The sequence below is a fragment of the Castor canadensis genome, chromosome 17 (assembly GCF_047511655.1).
Source record: "Castor canadensis chromosome 17, mCasCan1.hap1v2, whole genome shotgun sequence".
Classification (NCBI taxonomy): domain Eukaryota; kingdom Metazoa; phylum Chordata; class Mammalia; order Rodentia; family Castoridae; genus Castor; species Castor canadensis.
Window position 1 is genome coordinate 16370265 of NC_133402.1, and position 20073 is coordinate 16390337.

The window sequence follows — 20073 nt, forward strand, 5'->3', positions numbered from 1 at the left end:
AGCCAGACAGCATACCCGGAGCATTCACTCTCCCTGGTGCAGATTTTATTTCAGATGCAGCACAGGCAGCACTGACAAGGCCAGGCATAGCACTCAAGAGTGTCTCCCCTTTACCCTGTCTCCATCTGCAAGCCCTGGCCAGTGGGGGTAGGTGTATGAGGTGGGTCTCTATGACAGTAGCATGATCAGTGGGGGGTCCTGGCTAGGCAGGAGGGCCTGACGTCAGACACCCTGAAAGGCTGGAATGATAAAAAAATCTCCTCGTGAAGACTTGAGTCCTGGAACTGTCCATGGCTGTGGTCCTAGCCCAGCACCAGCGCAGCCTCATCCTCAGCAACAGCAGTGGAGTCCCCCTCCTCTTCAGTTCCCATGAGGGGAAAAGGTCTGGGAGGCCGGTGCTGGAAGAGGGCTGCCCGGTTCTGCTGCTCGCCCTTCTTCACCCAGTGACCGTACAGCCGGAAGGCACAGTTGTCAATGAGGCGCCGCACCGGGCGCAGTGCATAGGGGTCCCTCAACAGTGCACTCTTGGTCAGCGTCCTTATACGGTGGGTGCTTAAGGCCACTCGTCCAGCAGCTAGCACTGTCCACACTGCCACCTGGGAAGGGAGGTATTGTGAGCTCCAGTTGAGTTTTCACCTCAGGAAAAAGGTCATAGGACAGGCAGGTATAGACCCTGCCACTCTTAGGCTTACCCGGAACCGCTGGCGGGGAGTGAGGTTCCAGGGTTGACTGCCTTCACAGCGCTCAAAGAAAGGGTGCTGCAGGGCCTGCTCAGCTGTCAGGCGTTCCTCAGGATCCACCTGCAACAACCTAGAGATCTAGGGGAAACCCCAGAGCATGAGGGGCAGATCTTGGGCCTTCCCCATTGTCCTCTCATGGCCCCAGCTCACCAGGTCTTTGACGGTGTTTGAACGGTCATCCCACTCAGGTGAACTAAACTGGTATTGGCCCTCCATAATCATGCGTAACATCAGGATCTGGCGCCGGTGCCAGAATGGTGGTGAGCCCGCCAGGAGTGTGAACAAGATCACCCCACAGGCCCAGCTGAGAAAAGAGACCAGAGTCAGGCAGGCCTAGTTAATGCAAATGTGAAGCATAGTACACACAGGAGAAGTGAAGAGAAGACCAGAAACTCACAGGTCAACTTCCTTGCCATAGCCTGGGTGGGTTTCATCCATGGAGCATTTAAGGATCTCTGGTGCCAGATACCCTGGTGTCCCACATAACTCTGGGGAGAGAGGGCAGAGACTGAAGGGATGCGACAAGCCCCCTGCAGGGCCCTTAACACCAGATCTCTGCTAGAGCCTCCTAAACACTGCCATCCCAGTGTTCCCTTTCAGCTCCCGCCTGTGTTTTGCTAGCCTCAGAACTATACACTGTCCCTGTTGACAACTCTTTACTCCCCAAGGCTCCTGGTAGACTTTCTACAAAAACATGGTCTTACCTAACCATATAATTTACCTCTTCCAACCCTCCAGTCAAGCCAACCTACTTACTCATATAACTTGTTACCATATTATTGAATACATAAAATATATGGAAAGCAAAGTTTCAATTTTCTGCATTCCTTTCTGCCAAACCCATTCTTCCTCCTATAATCAGGTGGAAAACCACCCAACTAAAGGAGAACTGGTAATGAGATTTCTTAAAGTATATATGGGGTAAGTCCTTTGTTTAAAACCTTTCCCTGATTCCCCATCAAGGCATTAGGATCATGCCTAGACTCAGATAGCCCAAAGCCCTTCATGACTTGATCCCAGTCTGTATTTTTAGTTTCTTCAGTCACCAATTCTTCCATTCCAGCAATTTCCAAACTGTTCCATGGCACACTTTATAGGCCTAAATTAAAAATTACATTTTTGGGAAATTCATTTTTACACCTAGTATTTATTGAAGGTCTCGAACGTACTAAGCACCCTATCAGACACAGCTGTGAATTAGATGTGCCCTTACTAAGTTTCCAGAAAACAAACAAGAAATAACAGAGTAGCCAGGTGCTGGTGGCTCATGTTTGTAATCCTAGCTACTTGGGAGGCTGAGATCAGAAGGATCACAGTTTGAGGCCAGCCTGGGCAAAGTTCATGAGACCCCCATCTCCAAAATAACCAAAGCAAAATGGGCTGGAGATGTGGCTCAAGCAGGCAAGTGCCTGTGTTGCAAGTATGAAGCCCTGAGTTCAAACCCCAGTCCCACAAAAATAATAACCATGAAGATATGTGTCATGAAAGGAGAATATATAAAGGAGAGGGACTGGAATCACTCACACTAAGGGAGAAGGGTGGAGTAGGCAAATACAAAGATGATTCCAGAAACAGAAAAATGTTGTGGAGCCCAGAGGAAAATAAAAAGTATAGCATCCACAAGATGTGTAAATCCATAGGTTGGAGCATATGCTTAAGTCAGACTGCTCAAATTCAAATTCTAGCTGAATGGCCTTGGTGGGGTGGAGAGAGTCATCTCATATCTTTAAGCCCATCTACAAAAAGAAGACATAAATTCTATCTCCAAGGTTGTTGAGAAGATTTAGAGAAATAAGCCATGTGAAGGCTTAGTGTGATGTCTGCCTCATAGTAAGTGCCCAGTGTCTCTTAGCTATTAAACTAATATAAAGTCATGGAGGGGAAATAGCATATTAAAAGCTCTTAAGGAGCTAGTGGCTCACACGTGCAATCTAACTACTTGGGAGGCTGAGATCTGGAGGATCATGGTTTGAGGCCAGCCCAGGCAAATAACCTGTGAGACCTCCATCTCCAAAATAATCAGAGCAAAATGGACTAAAGGTGTGGCTCAACCAGGAGAGCATCTGCTTTCCGAGCACAAAGCCCTAAATTCAAACCCCAGTCCCACCAAAAAAATAAAGCTTTGAGGATTCCCATGGTTGAGGCTTTAAATTTCCCACTTGCACCAGAAATATTTGTGACAACAAATATATTACCACTGAGTGAGACTGAAGCAGCATACTGTCTTATCCAGACCCCAAACACACTGCTAAGCCCTGATAGCCCACAATCCTTTTCTCCTGGGACAAGGCCCAACCCCAGGCCATTCCTCTGTGGATCCCTTATGCTCAAATCAGTGCTCTTTGCTTCTAGCTTTCCCGATGCGACACTTTACCAGCTATGCATCCATCTGCTCACTCATCTGTCTCCATCTTCCCAGGTCAGGAAGCCCAACGAGTGGCACAAAAGGCCTTGTTTACTTGTCAAATGTTGGGGTTGAGATTTAGCTCAGTGGAAGAGCGCTTGCCTGGCAAGTGCAAGGCCCTGAGTTTGGACCCCAGCACCGAAAAAAAAAAAAAGGAAAATATAGAAAAAAAAAAAAAGCAAAACAAAAAAGACCAAAAAAAAAAAGGCAACTACTTGTCAAATGTTCACTGACTTCCTTTTCCTAAACACCTGGGACTCAGTACTCAGACCCAGCCAAATAACCTCCAGCCTAGGTCTCCTTCCTTCCTCAGCCTCTTAGCGCACCAGTTCCCCTCACCTCGAAGCTTCTCGCCAGGTTCCAAGTGACAGGAGAATCCAAAATCTGAAAGTCGGATCTGCATATTGTCATCTAGGAGAATATTCTCTGGCTTCAGGTCTCGATGCACAATGTTGTTGGCATGGAGAAAGCTCACTGCTTCCAGCAGAGACCTCATGATGGACCTGGGGGAAGCACAGTCTCTTCTGCTTCTCCCTATCCCATCCCCTCTCCCACATACCCCAGGAGCTTCAAGTCCTGCCATTACCTGGTTTCCTTTTCTGAGAGGGCCACCTTCTCTGTGAGATAGTCAAACAGCTCTCCCTTCCGCATCCTAAGGGACAGGAGGGGTAGAGGAGGTAGAAATGCACCCACAATAGGGGCTGAGAAAGTAAGCTAGTGCTCACATAAACATCACAGAAGAGGCCAATGGACAAGCCAAAGGGTCTTGAGATAGCACTCCAAGAGTGAAATGGATGCCACAAGAAGCTTGGCTCAGTGGATTGGTGGCTGAAATACTGGTACTGTACCATGATGGGGCAATTTTATTTTAGCAAGAATAAGTGACCTTCTTGTGTGTGGTACTGGGGTTTGAACTCAGGACCTACACCTTGAGCCACTCAAGCAGCCCTTTTTTTGTGATGGGTTTTTTTCAAGATAGGGTCTCGCAAAATATTTGCCTGGGTTGGCTTTGAACCATGACTGCCCTGATCTCTGCCTCCTGAGTAGCTAGTATTACAGGCTTTAGACATCGGCCCCCAGCAGAGTAAGTGACTTCTTGTGACAATTCTCAGGGGTCTCTTGTTATCTGCAAATAACTATACCTAAAAAAGGCTATTAAAGTTGATCTATTTAGAGCATAGAGTAAAATTTCAGTTAACGTGCAAAAAAGGGAATAGGACTTTATTTTGAAATTTTGCTTATTTTATTATTGCTTATTTGCTTATTTTATTATTGCTTATTTGCTTATTATTGAGATTATAATTGCAACTTTGAACCAATCCTAAAAACAGAGTGTCATTATCTCACGGCTTAACAGACATTTTCCCTACTTCCCCTTAGACTTTTGAAGAAGACTACTTCTGCTTCATGAATTTTTTTCCAAGGACTGCTATTAAATCTTTGGTATTCAAATTATTACTATTTTTTTTTGTGGTACTGGGGCTTGAACTTAGGGCCTTCACCTTGAGCCACTCCACCAGCCCTATTTTTGTGAAGGGTTTTTTGAGATATGGTCTTGTGAACTTGTTGCCTGGACTGGCTTCGAACCACAATCCTCCTGATCTCTGCTTCCTGAGTAGCTAGGATTACAGGTGTGGGCCACTGGTACCCAGCTCAAATTATGACTATTTTTGAAACAAAGTTTCACTATGTAGCCCAGGCTGGCCTCAAACTCACCATCCTCTTGACTCAGCCTCCTGACTGCTGGTACTACAGGCATCCACCACCACACCTGGCTAAATCATTCTGAAAATTCTTTGCAATTGGGCTTACCTTACATTGTATAAACTTTTGACAGTCAGATTCAAACTGACCACAAAAAGAACCAGTGGGTAGAGAGAGCAGTGCAGTGTGTTAAGCAACAAGAGACTGGTAAGTGAGGATCTGTTTTCTAAGTGGTCAGTTCACTGTTGAACACTCTTCTTTTAAAATGGCTTTTTTTTCCCTCCCTGGTCATTTTATAACCAAGGAGGACTGAGACATGGACCTTTTGGATCAGGAGAACTCATTGCATTTGACTAATGACTAATAATCTTGAAAAACTTGCCTCAACCAAGGCACCTTGAAACAGAGCCAGAGCCCATGGGCGGGCTGGCAGGCAGGCAGGGCAACAGAGAGCCCTAGGTGGAGCAGAGGAGGGTATGAGCAGGGTGGCCTCCAGCTCACTGAGCTGTAAGGCTGGGGCCACACACGGAGGCGGGAAGGAGGCTTCTCAGATAGGTCAGGGAGATACTCACAGGTCAAACACCAGGAACATGAAGCTAGAAGACTCGTAGGAATCGATGAGAGTGACTGGGGAAAGAGGCAGAAAGGCAGAGAGACAGATGGAAAAGAGCAGCTACACATTACAGGGGCTTTTCTATGCTGAGGCAGCAGCAGGCTATTACTGGGAAGGAGAACTGAGAAGGCAGTAGGGACTCAAAGGGTGGCCACACTCAGAGGTGGAGCAGAGCCAGGAGGAAGTGGGGAGAGGCCTGCAGGCAATGTGCAGGGTATGGGCTGGGGGAAGGGCCAGTAGGTGGTGGGGCTGTCAGCTAGCAGAAACAGGGGATGCAGCCTCACTGATGTGGGGGTGGCCAGCGACCTGGCGAAGGATGTGCGTCTCTCGCCGTGTGGCTTCCCGCACCTCCTCCAGTTGCTCGGGACTCAGTCGCTCAGCTGTTACTTCCATGATCTTCACGGCAAACTCATCACCAGTGGCTCGATGAACACAACGGCGAACCACAGAGCTCACTCCTCTGCAAGAGTCAGATAACAGCACAAGTCAGGGCCTTCTATATGCTCATTTCCACACAGAATGGAACCTCAGCACCCTCACGTTTACTGACTGCGCCAGACACTGAAGACTCATCTGGACAACAGGGAACCACCACAGGGACTCACCCTGGCATACAGTAGCTTTATGGCAGCCTCAGGAAGGTGTGGTACAATACAGAGCCCACAGAAAGGCAGCCTGGGTTTAATCCAGGCTCTGTCACTCTCTCCACAGGTAAACCTAGGCAAGGCCTTTTCACACTGAACCCCAGAACCTGCTCCTTACAAGAAGGGGGAAGAAATCAGATAAGTCTCCATCCATACTTCATTCATACTTCCCAAAGTTCCCCTATAATATCCCAGTGTAGAATGTACCAAGTAGATATGGAGCCTTTGGCTGGAAGACCAAGGTTGAGTATTAGATCTTAGTTCAGACCCCAAATTTGCCACCAATTAACCTCTAAGTAACCTAATGACATATAGTCTCTGAGCTTCAGCTTCTGCTGCTCTGAAATGTGACCCACAATAGTTTGAAGGAATTGTTGAAAAGCATTAATGAGGAAGAGATAGGAAAACTCATTTGGCTTTCCTAAGAGGGACAGAGATTTCCTTGCTTGGGCTCTGTCACCAACTACCTGTGACCAACTACTGCAGGTTCAGGTGCAAATCCTTCCAGGATCTGACCTCAAACTACATTTCTTATGCTGGCTTCCTGGGTTGCCCTTCACGTGGCCTTTCATATTCTCTTGGGCTTTCTTAGCCTTATTCACCTCTTTCTTTGAAAATCTGTCATCCTATCTCTGATGAAATCAAAGAATTAAAAACTATTACTCTTCAGGACGAATGTAGCCCACATGTGTGTTCTGGGTTTTTTGGTTTTTTTTCTGAAGTACTAGGATTTGAACCCAGTACTTCAGGAGGTTGAGGCAGAAGGACTGCTCCTTCAAGGCCAGCCTGGACTATATAGCAAGACCCTGTCTCAAAAACAAACAACAGGCTAGTAGAGTGGCTCAAGTGGTATAGTGCCTGCCTAGCAAGTATGAAGTCCCGAGTTCAAGTCCCACCACCACCAAAAGAAAAAGAAAAACAAACAAAAATGTTAAACAAATAGATAAATGATTTAGGCTTGCCCAGAGTCCCACCCTTGGCCTTGTACACTCTCCCTCAGTGATTCTCTGTACTTCCTTGACTACAACATCTATGCCCACATGTTTCTCTAATATGTCAGTCCAACATTTTTCCTGGACACTTCTTCTAATGGGTCCTAGGCACATTTCATATACATCATTACTGCTGAACACTTTATCTTCTCCTCAAACCAGCTCCTCTCTCCATATTCCTGATCTTACTTAAATGCATTGCTATTCAATCAGATTCCTAAGTTAGCTTTTCCCTTTCCCTCACAGTCTCCATCTAAGCACTCAGGTCCATTCTGCATGGCTGGCTCTCAAATCCTTGTCCTAGGGCTCCAACCCTAATGTGCTGCCTTGGCTTGGGCCACTATCCTCATGTGGGCAACTGTAACAGTGCCATGGCTCATCTAGATCCCAGTTGTAGCCCCTACAATCCATCTGCTACAGTGCTTCTAGAATTGGCTTTTTAAAACACAGACCCAACAGTGTCATTTGCTGTTTAAAAACTTCCAACCTTAACTTCTATGCCAGATTCAAAATGCTTCCTTATTCCTCAGCAGGACCCCCAAGAGTAATGTCCTTTTTTTTCCCCCCTGTGATACTATCTAATACTTTAAATCGTACAGTTAATTGTGGGATACATTCAACATTCTTCTTTCCATGCTGCCTCCCTATTACATACAAGATAAAAATCAAATCCCAATTCCTCTACCAGTCATTCAAGAACTTCACCAAATGACCTCAGTTCTTTTTCGGCCTCATCTCTGGCTAAAGACCCATTATATCTTTGCTCCAGTGACTTATAACTTTTCACCAATGCCCAGAATGTGTCAAGTTCTTTTAAAGCTTCAAGACTTTATCCATAAAGAAACTGGTGCTCTTGGGAAAATAATTTAGTGAGAGTATGCAAGTACTTTAGAGTACAGGAAAGACAACAACAGAAAAAGAGAAGAAAAACAAGGGATGATGCTACTATAGTAATCATGGGATGAACCCTACCCTCTGATCTGCTCATCCAAAGTCAGTCTTTCTGCTCCTCATGTAAGTGGAGTCACTGTTCATTTCTTCCCTATGAGCTTTTTTCCAGCTTGGTGTATTATCCTATACCTAGCCCCCAAATTTGGCAGCACCTCAGAACATGGATCTGGGCTCTCTTCCTTTCCCAGTACTCTCTCCCCTGGTAATCTATATTCAGTTCTAGAGGCTTTCAGCATCTACTATGCACAAATGACTCCCACTACACCTGTCTCAAGCCTTGATGTCTCTCTAGAAGCCTGACTTCCATGGCCTCTTTGACATCTCCATGTGACATTGAAATAGTGCCTGGCCAAATATAATGTTCACACACCTGTGTGCTTTCTTGGCCTCAGCAGTATTTGACATAGCAGGCCTGCTAACAACCTTCTAGAAGCATATTCTTGTATTTTTTCCTTCTAGTTCACAGACAGCATCTCCTCAGTCTCCCATGCTGGCTCCCCCTTCTCTAACTGACCCCTAAATGGTGATGTGTCCCAGGATCTGAGTCTTGGCCCCTTACAAGTCTATCTGTCCTCTCTCCGCCAATTACATGCTGATGCCTCCTTAAGCCACAGCTCTTGTCCAGCTCTTTTCCTTGAGTTCCAGATGCATGTACACACTTGACAGTACCAGCTCTTTTCCTTGAGTTCCAGATGCATGTACACACTTTCCAAAAAGGAGCTCCTGATTTGTTCACCCCACTCCCCAATTCAAGGAGCTAGGATTATAGGCATGAGCCACCATGCCTGACAAGATCTTTTTTTTTTTTTATGTTATAATGATACCCATGTATTGAGTGCTTACTATGGGTTAAGAAGTGTTCTAAAAGTACACTAATTCATTCCAATCTCACAGAAACCTATAAGGTTCTTATTCTCAATTAACTATGGTGCAAAAAGATTAAGTTTCTTGCTCCCAAATGCCACTTCATATCACTACCCTGTTTGAAACCATCCAGGTTCACCACATGAATATGTAAGCTCCTGATCATGGCCTTATGTTAGATTAGATCTTACATAATCTAATTTCTATTCATCACTCCAATTTCTTCCTCCTTTTCCTACTCTTACTACTTTCTCACCTTTGCTGTGAGCCTTTCCACTTACTGTTCCCTCTTCTGTGAATGTATCCTACCTCAGCTCATGATTGACCCATTCTTATCCTTCAGGTCTCGGCTCAAAACTCATTTCTAGCTGGGTGTTAGTGGCTCATGCTTATAATTCTAGCTACTCAGGAGATACAGATCAAGAGGATCACGGAGACCTTATCTCAAAAATACCCAACGAAAAAGGGCTGACAGAACGGCTCAAGCAGTACAGCACCTGCTTAGCAAGAGTGAGGCCTTGAGTTCAAACCCCAGTACCAAAAAACAAACAAATAATAAAATAACAACAAAAACCAACCTCATTTTTATGGTGTAGGGTGTGTAGTTCAGTGGAAAGTGCTTATCTATTACATGTGAGACCCTGGGTTTGATCCCAGCAGCACAAAAGGAAAACAAACAAAACAAAATAAAACAAAAAAGTGTGGCTCGAGTGGTAGAGTGCTTCTCTAGGACTGAGTTCAAACCCCAATACCACCACCAAAATAAATAAATTAAAAAACCATTCCATTTTTCAGACCTCCGTATCTGTAATGGCATTTGTTAATTATTATCATTCCACCCCCTATTTATTTTCTCCCTAGCACTTAAATTGATCTGTCTTATTTTTGTGTTTGTCTGTCTCTACTGTTAAAAGAGTGTAAACCCCGACCCTCATCCGATATACACAAATGCCTAACCTGCCATACCTAGTGCACTGTGTGCTTAGGAAACCTTTGATGAATAAATGTATTTGCCACTGTCTCTACAGGTGACGTCTTCCATCTAATCTCTGCCTACTGGACTCCTATTTCTACTTCAAGACTCAGCCCAAAGATCTCCTTCTGAGAAGCTATGTTTTTTGGGATATCATAGCACTTTATACGGAGTCTTACCTGATATCTTTTCAGTGTGCATGTGCCTCTTTCGGCCACTTCACCTGGAGAAGTGGACATCTTTATTACTATCCTTCCTGAGCTTAGCTTTATGCCTGGCACTGTGGCTTCAACCACATTTGCTCAACACATAAATGAATTCTGAAAAAAATGGGGGTAACCCAAAATAGGAGTCTAGTCACCAACTGTTCTCCACCGACCACTGACTTTCCATTTATCCAGCGCTCAGATAGAGCCGTGCATCACAGCTAGTACCTGACCACTGAGGATCTCCGTTTTTCTGGCTCCGGCTCACCTGCCAATGACATCCTTCGGATCGTACTTTTGGTAAAACTCCTTGGCCGCAGCCCAGTCGGGCAACTCATCCTCCAGCCCCACGTCCAGCGTCATTCGGAGGGATGTGGTGGGGGCCTGCGCGGAGGAAACAGAGGGCAGTGAAGGTAATGAGACCCACGGATTCTGAGACGACGCACATCGCGGCTCCCGGAGGCGCAGCCCCTGCGGCTGGGGCGCCAGGGTCCTAGGGGATGGGGGTGGGGTAGGGGGAGGAGCGGGGCTGGGGAGACCCCACTGAAGGGCCTAGGGGGCGGGAGAGGTGATAGGGTGGGGAAGGGGACAGGGAAGGGGAAGGGAAAAGGCGGCAGGAAGAAGGGGCAAATGGCCCAAGGGCAGGTGGCTGTTGCCGCGCAGGCGCACTTGGCGATGGCTGGGAGGGGGGCGTCGAGTCTCGCGCAGGCTCACCCGCGGGGGTAACAGACTGGCTAGGGTGGACCAGAAGCTGCTCTACCGCCAGGTCGCGTTTAGTCCTTTGGCTTCCGCACGGCGGCGACGGAGAAGGCGTAAGGCTCCGCTCCAATCGTTACAGCCAATGACCTGGGCTGACTGAAAACTGAGGGTTAGCAACCTTTACGATTGGAAATTGGTAGTCCAATAAGAAGCCAGGAATTCCGGGGCTGGAGCGAGCATTGGAGCTTAAGTTACCTAAGGCAGTGATCATAGGAAGGGAGCCTTCAGATACAGCCAATCGGTGTATGGTATCTACTGCAGAGGGCGGCCGGAATAAGACACGGAAGTTAGGTTTACTTGTAGGCTCGGATTCCAGGAGGTCAGAGCACTGGACTTTGTGGTACCTTCAATTCCTGAATTTGGGTAGACCTCCCTCAGTCTCCTCCCAGCATCCTTATTTGAATTTGGTTCTTTTTAACATCAATAGCCTAGTCCAAAAAGCCCGCTTTGTGGGTCATACTTCAGCGGTCAAAACGCTCAGACGCACGCAGCTTCGGACCATTTGATGCGAATTTAGATGGATATAAACGCCTCCTCATCCAGTGGTAGCTGACTCCTCTTGAAGATCTCCCAAGCCCTAGTGTTTACCATCTGGGATTATACACTTTATCTTCACCCCTTCCCAAAAGTGGTAAGAGTGTATCAAACTCGGCTCTAAACCCACCAGGTTGTGAGATTCGACCAGGAATTACTTCGCCAGCTCAGCCCTGGCATTCACTTACTCATTCAACAAATATTTGCTGAGTGTCTAAGACCGAGGCTCTAGATTAACAACAATGAAAAAAAAAAAGTCCCTTGTGGAAGGCAGTATTTCAACAACTTTTTCCAGCACTTTGGTATCAAAACCACAGAAAGGGAGAAAAATGGATCCAAGTAACTGTTTAAGTACTTTAGCTGAATATCAATCCAAAGACAGAAGCATTGCAAAATTTTGAACTTTACTAAGTAGGTTTGTTGTTTGGCAGTATAATGGAATAATTATTCTGAAACTGATCAGGTTGAATGGTTTGCTCATCACTCATGGAAGACAATACAGAGATATTAGGAGATTAACAGGGTATTATTTCTCCAGAAGTCTTCCTATTCGCATTCCTGCTACCCTGTGCCAATTAGTCCTGAACTAGCCATATCCGTTTTACTGTGTCCATCACATATTAATGTAGTTTGGAGCCAAGGTTCAGTGGGAATATGGAATGGGGAAAGGAGAGGAAGAACCCTATGACTGAAAGGGAAGCAATGATTTAAAAATATTTAACATTTGATGTTTTCTAGCTCTGACTCTAAAAGAGCCCAGAAACAGTTAACAACCTAGTAAAATAAGCATATCTAAGTGTCTAGATACTGATTTCTAAATAATAGTCCCCAACAGAAGGAACCAGGGGTCCTTGGAAGAAATGGCCACTTTCCAGGCAGCAGCAGGGAATGTTCAAAACAAGTATGGAAAAATTGATGCCAGATAGTAACTAAAGAATGATGAGGTCTTAAAAGGAACAGGAACCAGGTTCAAGGGGTTTTCTATAGGTCAAAATCATGTACAAAAATGAGGGTCATGAGGGAGCCTGTTCTGTTAAACTAAGTGATGATTATCCAAGTACATTGATATAGACACATTAAACTACACACAAGATCTGTGCATTTTACTGTTTGTAAATTATACCTCAACAGAACATATTTTAAGGACAATGACAGTAATAAATATAAAATCAATGTGAGACCATATGGCTCCTTAATAATGTAAACAAATGAGACTTTGTTTTTTTGTTTTTCCCAGTCTGGGCATGGAGCATAGGGCCCTGCAGTGCTAGGCAAGTGCTCTATCACTGTCTTCTAATGGTTGGGGCTTTCCTTCAAAAATGTCTTGGTGGGCACCAGTGGCTCACTCCTGTAATCCTAGGTACTCAGGAGGCAGAGATCAAGAGGATCCCAGTTCAGAGTCAGCCTGGGCAAATAGTTTGTGAAAGCCTATCTTGAAATAAAGGGCTGATGGAGTGGCTGAAGGTGTAGGACGAGTTCAAACCCCAGGATCACAGTTCAGAGTCTGCCTGGGCAAATAGTTTGTGAGAGCCTATCTCAAAAAAAAGGGCTGATGGAGTGGCTCAAGGTGTAGGCCGAGTTCAAACCCCAGAACCGCAAAAAAATAAATAAACCAGAGCAAAATGGGCTGGAGGTGTGGCTTAAGTGATAGGGCACTTGCTTTACAAGCACAAAGCCCTGAGTTCAAACTCCAGATATGTATGAGAGAGAGAGGAGAGAGAGAGAAAGAGGGAGGGAGGGAGGGAGGGAGAGAATCTAGGTGAAAAGTATACATGAGGTTATTCTCTTACTGTTTTGAAATATTTTCCAAAAATGTTTTTTAAAAATAGCAAGATCTCATTTTGGGGGTTAGGATAGTGTCTTCTGGTAAACTGAAGTTGCTGATTTATCTAACAGTAGCTCAAAAAAGATTCCTGTAAAAAGTCTAAAACATGTTACCCTGGGCTGGGAGTGTAGCTCAGTGGTAGAGCTCTTATGGAGCTTGCACAAGGTCCTGGGTTTCATCCACAGCATATTTAAAGAGCAGTGTTTCTCAAACTATGTGCGCTAGTATCAACTGGAAAGCTGAGAAATCCTGATGCCCAGGCAGCACCTCATGCCAATTTAAATCAGCCCAGGTATTAAATCCTTTTAAGGCTCCCCAGATGGTACCTTTGAGAATCATCACTGCTGCCACCCTTTAATTCTAACTTCTGGGGCCACCAATGGATTCTCTTCACTTTTCCTTCTAGGGCACTTTGGGACATTAAAGGCAGCCATTATGTGCTTTTCCTTCTTCAGTGTGTACATCTTTTAATTCATTTTGGTTATCTGCTGGTCTCTGAATTAAGGCACATTTACTGCATGTACAAGAATATCTATAGCAGCATGAGTCATAATACCCCCAAAGTGGAAACAGGACAAAAGCCCAATAGAAAAATGAATAAATTATGATATATTCATATAATGAGCATTATACAGCAATGAAAACCACAGCTATACTGAATATTGATCGATTTCACAATGTTAAGAGAGGCAAGACATAAAAGTAATATGATCCCATCTATATAAAGTTCAAATTTAGGCAAAATTAAACTACACTGTGAGAAGTCAGAATGACAGTTACCTGTAGGAAAAAATGAAGAAGTGGTGATTGGGGATGTAAAAGAGGCTTTGGAGTGTTGACAATGATCAATTTCATCATTGAATGGTGGATTTCTGATGCTGGCTTTGTGTTGGTTGGAGCTTTATATTTGGGGGGTTGTTTTGTTTGGTTGCAGAGCTGGGTAATAAATTCAGGTCCTTGACCATACCTAGGCAAGTGCTCTGCCAGAGGTACATCACCAGCTCTTTAACATTTTCTTTTTAAATTGTAAGGTATATTCCACAGAAAAATACCCAAGCAAATATTCAGCTGAAGGACTGGATAGCTCAGTGGTAGAGCACTTAGAGCACTTGCCTAGCAGGTACAAGGCTCTGGGTTCAATTGCAAAAAAAAAAAAAAAAAAAAAGTGAGCATGCTGCAAAGGCCAGTTTGGCTATGTCTCTCACTTGTCCATCTCTGGCCATGTGATATCTGTATTGCCTGGAGACTCTGCCAACAAGAAGACCATCACCAGATGTAGCCCCTGGACCTTGGACTAGAACCATGAGCCAGAATAAATTTCTTTTAAAAATAAATGGGGGAAGGGGCGGCAGGAGCCATGTCTGGCCTCAAAGGTGGCAAGAAACCCCTGAAACAACCCAAGAAGCAGGCCAAGGAGATGGATGAGGAAGATAAGGCTTTCAAGCAGAAACAAAAAGAGGAGCAGAAGAAACTTGAGGAGCTAAAAGCAAAGGCCAAGGGGAAGGGGACCCTGGCCACAGGTGGAATTAAGAAATCTGGCAAAAAGTAAACTGTTCTTGTGCTTGAGATGATGGTAACCCTGATTCCATTCCTATTTAAATATCTGGATTTCCTGCCATAACATCTTTTGCCACCTGTGGCCAGAATGAAGTGTTGCACTGGAGTCTATTGTATACTTAAGAATAAACAACTTTTGTAAAAAAAAAAATCATAGTTCAGTGGCTCGTTGTGTCTAGTGTGTCAGCCATTTGTACCTCAGCTGTGAATTTAAAATAAACCCAGCCTAGAGTCATAAATAAATAAGTAAATAAGGGTTGGAGGCATGGCTCAAGTAGTAGAGTGCCAGCCTAGTAAGCATGAGGCCCTGAGTTCAAACCCCAGTACCACCAAAAAATAATAAGTAAGCCATGCCTGTAATCTTATCTACTTAGGAGGCTGAGATTGGGAGAACTGGCAAAAATTAAGTTTTCAGCAGAAAAAACGCACCTGTCATTAGCGATCATGGGAAGCATAAATAGGAGTATCTCAGTATAAGCCAGCCTTGGCAAAAAGCAAGACCCTATCTCAAAAATGCCAACACAAAAAAGGGCTGGCAGAGTGGCTGAGAGACCCAGACAGGGAGATAAGAGTTCGAACTCCAGCACCACCAAAAAAAAAAAAGCATACAAATGTCCATATACAGCGTAGTTGTTACTGTTCTTTAACCCTTTCACTCTCTAGCTGAGTGGTTTTGGGCAAATTTGCACCCATTTCCTCAAACTATAAAGTGAGAACAAAGGTACCTACTACTGAGTCATTGTGAAGACTGAAGAAGAAACATAGAAGTACTTAGAACAGCCTTAGCAGTAAGTATTCAATAATTCTTCCTTTCTAACCTCTGTCTCTGATGAAGAGAAAAGCTAGGGTTTTACCAAGAAGGGGAATTTCCAGAAGAAAAAAAAAAAAATCCTTTCCTTCTCTTGGAGCAAGTAGGTGAGGCTGGAGGCCAGATGCAGTCTTCAGCCATCAGTCAGATGTCCAGTCTGGTTCTCACCAACCGCCCAAGGGGGAAAAAAAGCAATTAGACAGGAGCATTTTACCACCAAAAAAGGTTTTTATTATAAAACAAATTCTAATAGAATCAGGTTTGGTTTTCAACCACTCCTCTGGATGGAGGCCCCTAGGATGGAGTGGGGCACAAGAGACAGAAGCTGGAGGACATTGAAATAAAAGTAGGCTGGCCTCCCCTCACAGGTCTCAGCTGCTGCCTTCCTTTTGTAAAGGACTAGACGAGCTCTTTCCAAGGCCCACGAGAGCGGCACCATCTTTCTGGCCAGGAACAAACACTGCTGTCACCAGAACTGAGCAATGCCGCACTGTCGGATTGGATCCAGGAGATCTCAGCTGATTCTCAGTAAAGGCCACCCAAGGTCACTCAGCCTGAGCGATGGTGTAGGACAGCAGCCACAGCAGCAGGGGACCCAGAACAAGGACAGCAAGCCAGACAGCAAAGCTGGCCAGGATGAGCCTCCGAGCCCGGGCCCCCCAGTACACTGCCTCCTCCAACCGGCCTGCCTTATGCCGCTCTTCTGCCTGTGGGGGCAGGTTCTTGGTTAGGTTCTCCCTCTGCTTCTGCCCCAAAGTGCCCTTTTCCCCACTCCACTCCCACATCTGTCATAACTCAAAATCTCACACCCTATCACTTTACCTCCCTTTCCAGTTTCTGTCTCTTATGTCTCATCTACAAAATAAGGTATCTGCTTTGCCTCCATTTCAATGTGGGCATGGTTAGGTCACAAAATCATGGAAGAGAAAGTACATTTAGGGGTTGTGTGTGTGTGTGTGTGTGTGTGTGTGTGTTTGGAAGCATCTATGTGCATGGGTATGGTGCTGTGGACAGAACCTAGGGCCTTGGCCATCTTCAGCCAAGTACTGTACCACTGAGCCATTCTGAAAAGTACTCCCTCTCACTATTTGAGCTATGGTTCCAGCCTTTTTTCATTTTGTTTTTGAGGCAGTCTCCCATTACTTTTGCCCAGGCTGGCGCAAACTCTGCCTCCCAAATTATCTGGGATTATAAACTGCACCACTATACCTGGCCTTGGAAAGTAATTTTTAACTCTCTTATTCCCCATTCTTTTCGACCCATCCTAGATTCATTCAGAATTTGGAATTCTTGACTGATTTTTGACCCATGTCAAATGCCATTCTCATAGAATAATGGGTATCATCATTAAGGATCCTTTTTATGGTTTTACCTTAATGAAAACCAGATATGCCTATGACAACAAAACAGTTCCTGACTGCTAATATATATCTAGGGGTGAGAAAATTCCAGCATGAGACTTGTTAGTCTGAGTAGCCTTTCAAAAAGCACATATGCAGGTTGAGGGTATAGCTCAGTGGTATAGCACTTGCCTAGCATAGGTGAGGATCTTGAACTAAGATTTCCCAGCAAAATCCACATGAACACACACACACACACACACACACACACACACACACACACACACACACAGATACAGAAAGAAAAAATAAGGCAGGTGAAGCCCTCTCAAAAACTTCATTGCTTCTTCCAGACTCCGAGATTGCTTTCACCATTGCTTATCCTCTAGTCTTTTTTTGGTGGTACTGGGGTTTGAACTCAGGGCCTCACACTTGCTAGACAGGCACTCAACCACTTGAGCCAAACCAGCCCTTCCTCTAGTCTTGCCTCTTGCAATTCACCCTCACGGAGACCTTAAGAGGTTCTTTTTGTTTTTTGGGTTTTTTTTGGTGGTACTGGATTTAACTCAGGGCTTCCTGCTTGTAAAAGCAGGTGCTCTACCCCTTGAGCCAAACCTCCAGACCATTTTATCATGGTTGTTTTGGAGATGGGGTTTCAAACTATTTGCCCAGGAAGGCTTCCATCTCAGTCTTCCAAGTAGCTAGGATTACAGGCAGAAGTCACAAGCATCCAGAGAGTGGACCTTTCTGAAACACAAATCTAACTATGTCACTCTCTCCTGCAACAGCTCACCAGTATTCAAGATATAGTCAAAATTCATAAGCACACAATTGGAGGCCCTCAGGAATCTGGATCCTGTGGCTTCATCTTTCACTACTTCTCACTGAACCAGCCATGCTGAACCAACAGTTCATACTGCTCTATTTACCTCAAATGCCCTTTCACCTTTATTCACTCATCTTTACAGTTAGTTCCTGTCACCTCCTGTGATGCCTTACCAGCTGACGCTCTTCCTCCTCCTACCTCTCCCTCCCTCCTTCTCTCTCACACACACACACATACACAAATACAAATATATCCCTCCCTGGCTCCCAAAGTACTCTGTGCTTCCTGTATCATGGTACTGATGAAGTGCTTTCTATTAGTTACCTTTTTCACTGCCATCTCTTTCATTAGACCATACGTGGGATCCTTTAATGACAGGAATCACATTCTTATTCTGGCACTAGGCCCAGAGCCAAGCAATGATAGGTATTTAGTAACTGCCTCATCAACACAGACAGGTCAGATACACAAAACTATTGCCTTATACAGACCCCCTGCTCCCACAGTAGTTCATTCCTCACCTTGATAGCAAACACAAGAGCCATAACTCCCAGGCAAGAGCAGCCACAGATAATGCTAGTAGCTGCCAAGCAGCGGAGGCGGAGCCAGCAGCAGCGGATGGGGGATGGAGAATGAGCAGCTTCCGTGTTGCTCACCAAGCTCTCCACTGCCTTCTCCTCGTCCTCCATCACCTGTGGGCGATACAGTCAAGGCATTTGTAAGCCCAACAAATGAGCCCCTAGACTGGTTTGCTTTGACTCCACCCCTCTCAGGGCAAGCTGTCCTGTTGGCCTAGCCCAGCTCTTAGGAATGCTGCCTCACTGGGGAATTCCTCTAGTGACTCAAGACCAGGAGAGGAAATGTGTGGCTGGCATCTTTTTCCCTCAGCTTAAGACTCTGAATCTTAACCAGGCACCAGTGGCTCATCCTTATAATCCTAGCTTCTTGGGAGGCAGAGCTCAGGAAGATGGAGGCCAGTCTAGGCAAATACTTGTGAGACCTTATCTCAAAAATACTCAACACAAAAAAGGGCAGGTAGAGTAGTTCAAGTGGTAGACTGCCTGTCTAGCAAATTGGAGGTGAATTCAAATCCTGGTACCATCAAAAAAAAAAAAAATCAATCCTGAATCTTTGAAGGCAAGTGTGAATATTACTGTTTCCAAGTGGGGAAAGCAAATTGTCAGGTACACACTGAGAAGCAATAGATACAGAATCTCAAAAGCTTAAGTGACTTTTTTTTGGTTTTTGTTGAGACCAGGTCTCATTTTTTTAGCTTAGGCTGGCCATGAACTTGCAATCCTCTTGCCTCACCCTTGGGATTACTGGGATTACAGATGTAAACCACCAAAGTTCATGACTGATATTTTTTGGCAGTACTGGGGAATGAACCCAGAACCCTGGGCTTGCTGGGGAAGTGCTCTACCACTTGAGCCACAAGTAATTTTAAACCATACATCAAAGGGCCTTAAAATTCCCTGAAGTTCCCTAACACTGCCCCTGAATATTGAGGAATCAAGAGAGCAGGACCCTAGGTCCTGCACCCCACAAGCAGCCATTTCATAGGAAAACAGTTCTATAGATGGAGAAAAAGTATACACCTAAGTCCTTTTTACAGTTGAAGAACCTAAACATCAGAAAGATCTTACTGCCTTCCATAAGCTGGTGCCATGCTGCCTCCTTGTCACCTCCTCTTTCCATTTTAAGCCAGACCACATGATACAAATTAACAGAGTTCAAATGATCTCATTATCCATACAGAAACCTGGATAATGATGCTCTACTTCTCATCACCTTGTTTTTCAGGCCTTCTGTTCTACATCAAACCACTTTTCTACCTTCATGTCCAACCATTTCCCTGCTGCCTAGACAAAATGAAATCAGCCGAGGTTCCTCAAACACAAATAACAGACAGGGTGAAAGAGGCAAGACAAGCAAAGAGTAAAGGCTGTGTGCACAAAGCTGCAGAGGGAATAGGTACAAGAAACTCAAGCGAAGTAGACACAACGTCAAGCAGTGGAAGAACCCATGGAGGGGCCTAGGGAGTTGTGATCAGAAACACATAAAATGACCAGGGGCTCTTACCTGGCTACAGGCCTTGAGGACTGTGAGTTTCGGCTCCTGTCTCAGGTTTGATTTGGCTTGGGTGGAGATGGAGCTGACTCAGGCCTCCAAGCCCCACCCAGGGCCTGGGTTGGGTGGCCAGCCACCATCTGAAGAGACCAAGGAGCTGGGAAAGGGGTGTGGCTGACTCAAACCAGTTTGGCTAGATGGAGAGTAGGGGAGGGCCTTGGGATGAAACAAGTGGAGGTAGGATGCCTGCCTTCTGGAAAAAG

The 20073-nt window shown here is 45.2% G+C and overlaps 2 protein-coding genes across 6 annotated transcripts; one reads left to right on the forward strand and one right to left on the reverse strand.

Annotated features, from left to right (window-relative positions):
• Positions 1–23: 23 nt before the first annotated feature.
• Positions 24–19961, reverse strand: LOC109682498 (phosphorylase b kinase gamma catalytic chain, liver/testis isoform). 5 transcript variants are annotated; one of them, XM_074059443.1, is made up of 11 exons: positions 19823–19961; positions 18262–18432; positions 10360–10475; positions 5746–5921; positions 5421–5475; positions 3731–3796; positions 3484–3647; positions 1138–1228; positions 891–1044; positions 693–818; positions 24–596 (listed from the first exon to the last, which is right to left on the reverse strand). In XM_074059443.1, the coding sequence occupies exons 2-11, from the start codon at positions 18427–18429 to the stop codon at positions 303–305; spliced, it is 1410 nt and encodes a 469-aa protein (XP_073915544.1). In that variant the 5' UTR covers positions 18430–18432; positions 19823–19961; the 3' UTR covers positions 24–302. The 5 variants fall into 5 exon arrangements, with proteins under 5 accessions (XP_073915544.1, XP_020013352.1, XP_073915545.1 ...); XM_020157763.2 differs by lacking the exon at positions 19823–19961 and adding an exon at positions 10806–10946 and having other exon boundaries at positions 18262–18361; XM_074059444.1 differs by lacking the exons at positions 10360–10475; positions 18262–18432; positions 19823–19961 and having other exon boundaries at positions 5810–5920.
• On the forward strand, positions 14398–14986 carry LOC109682507 (translation machinery-associated protein 7-like). The gene has a single exon (XM_074059449.1). It carries the CDS (start codon positions 14543–14545, stop codon positions 14756–14758), a length of 216 nt encoding a protein of 71 aa, XP_073915550.1. The 5' UTR covers positions 14398–14542; the 3' UTR covers positions 14759–14986.
• Positions 19962–20073: the final 112 nt, after the last annotated feature.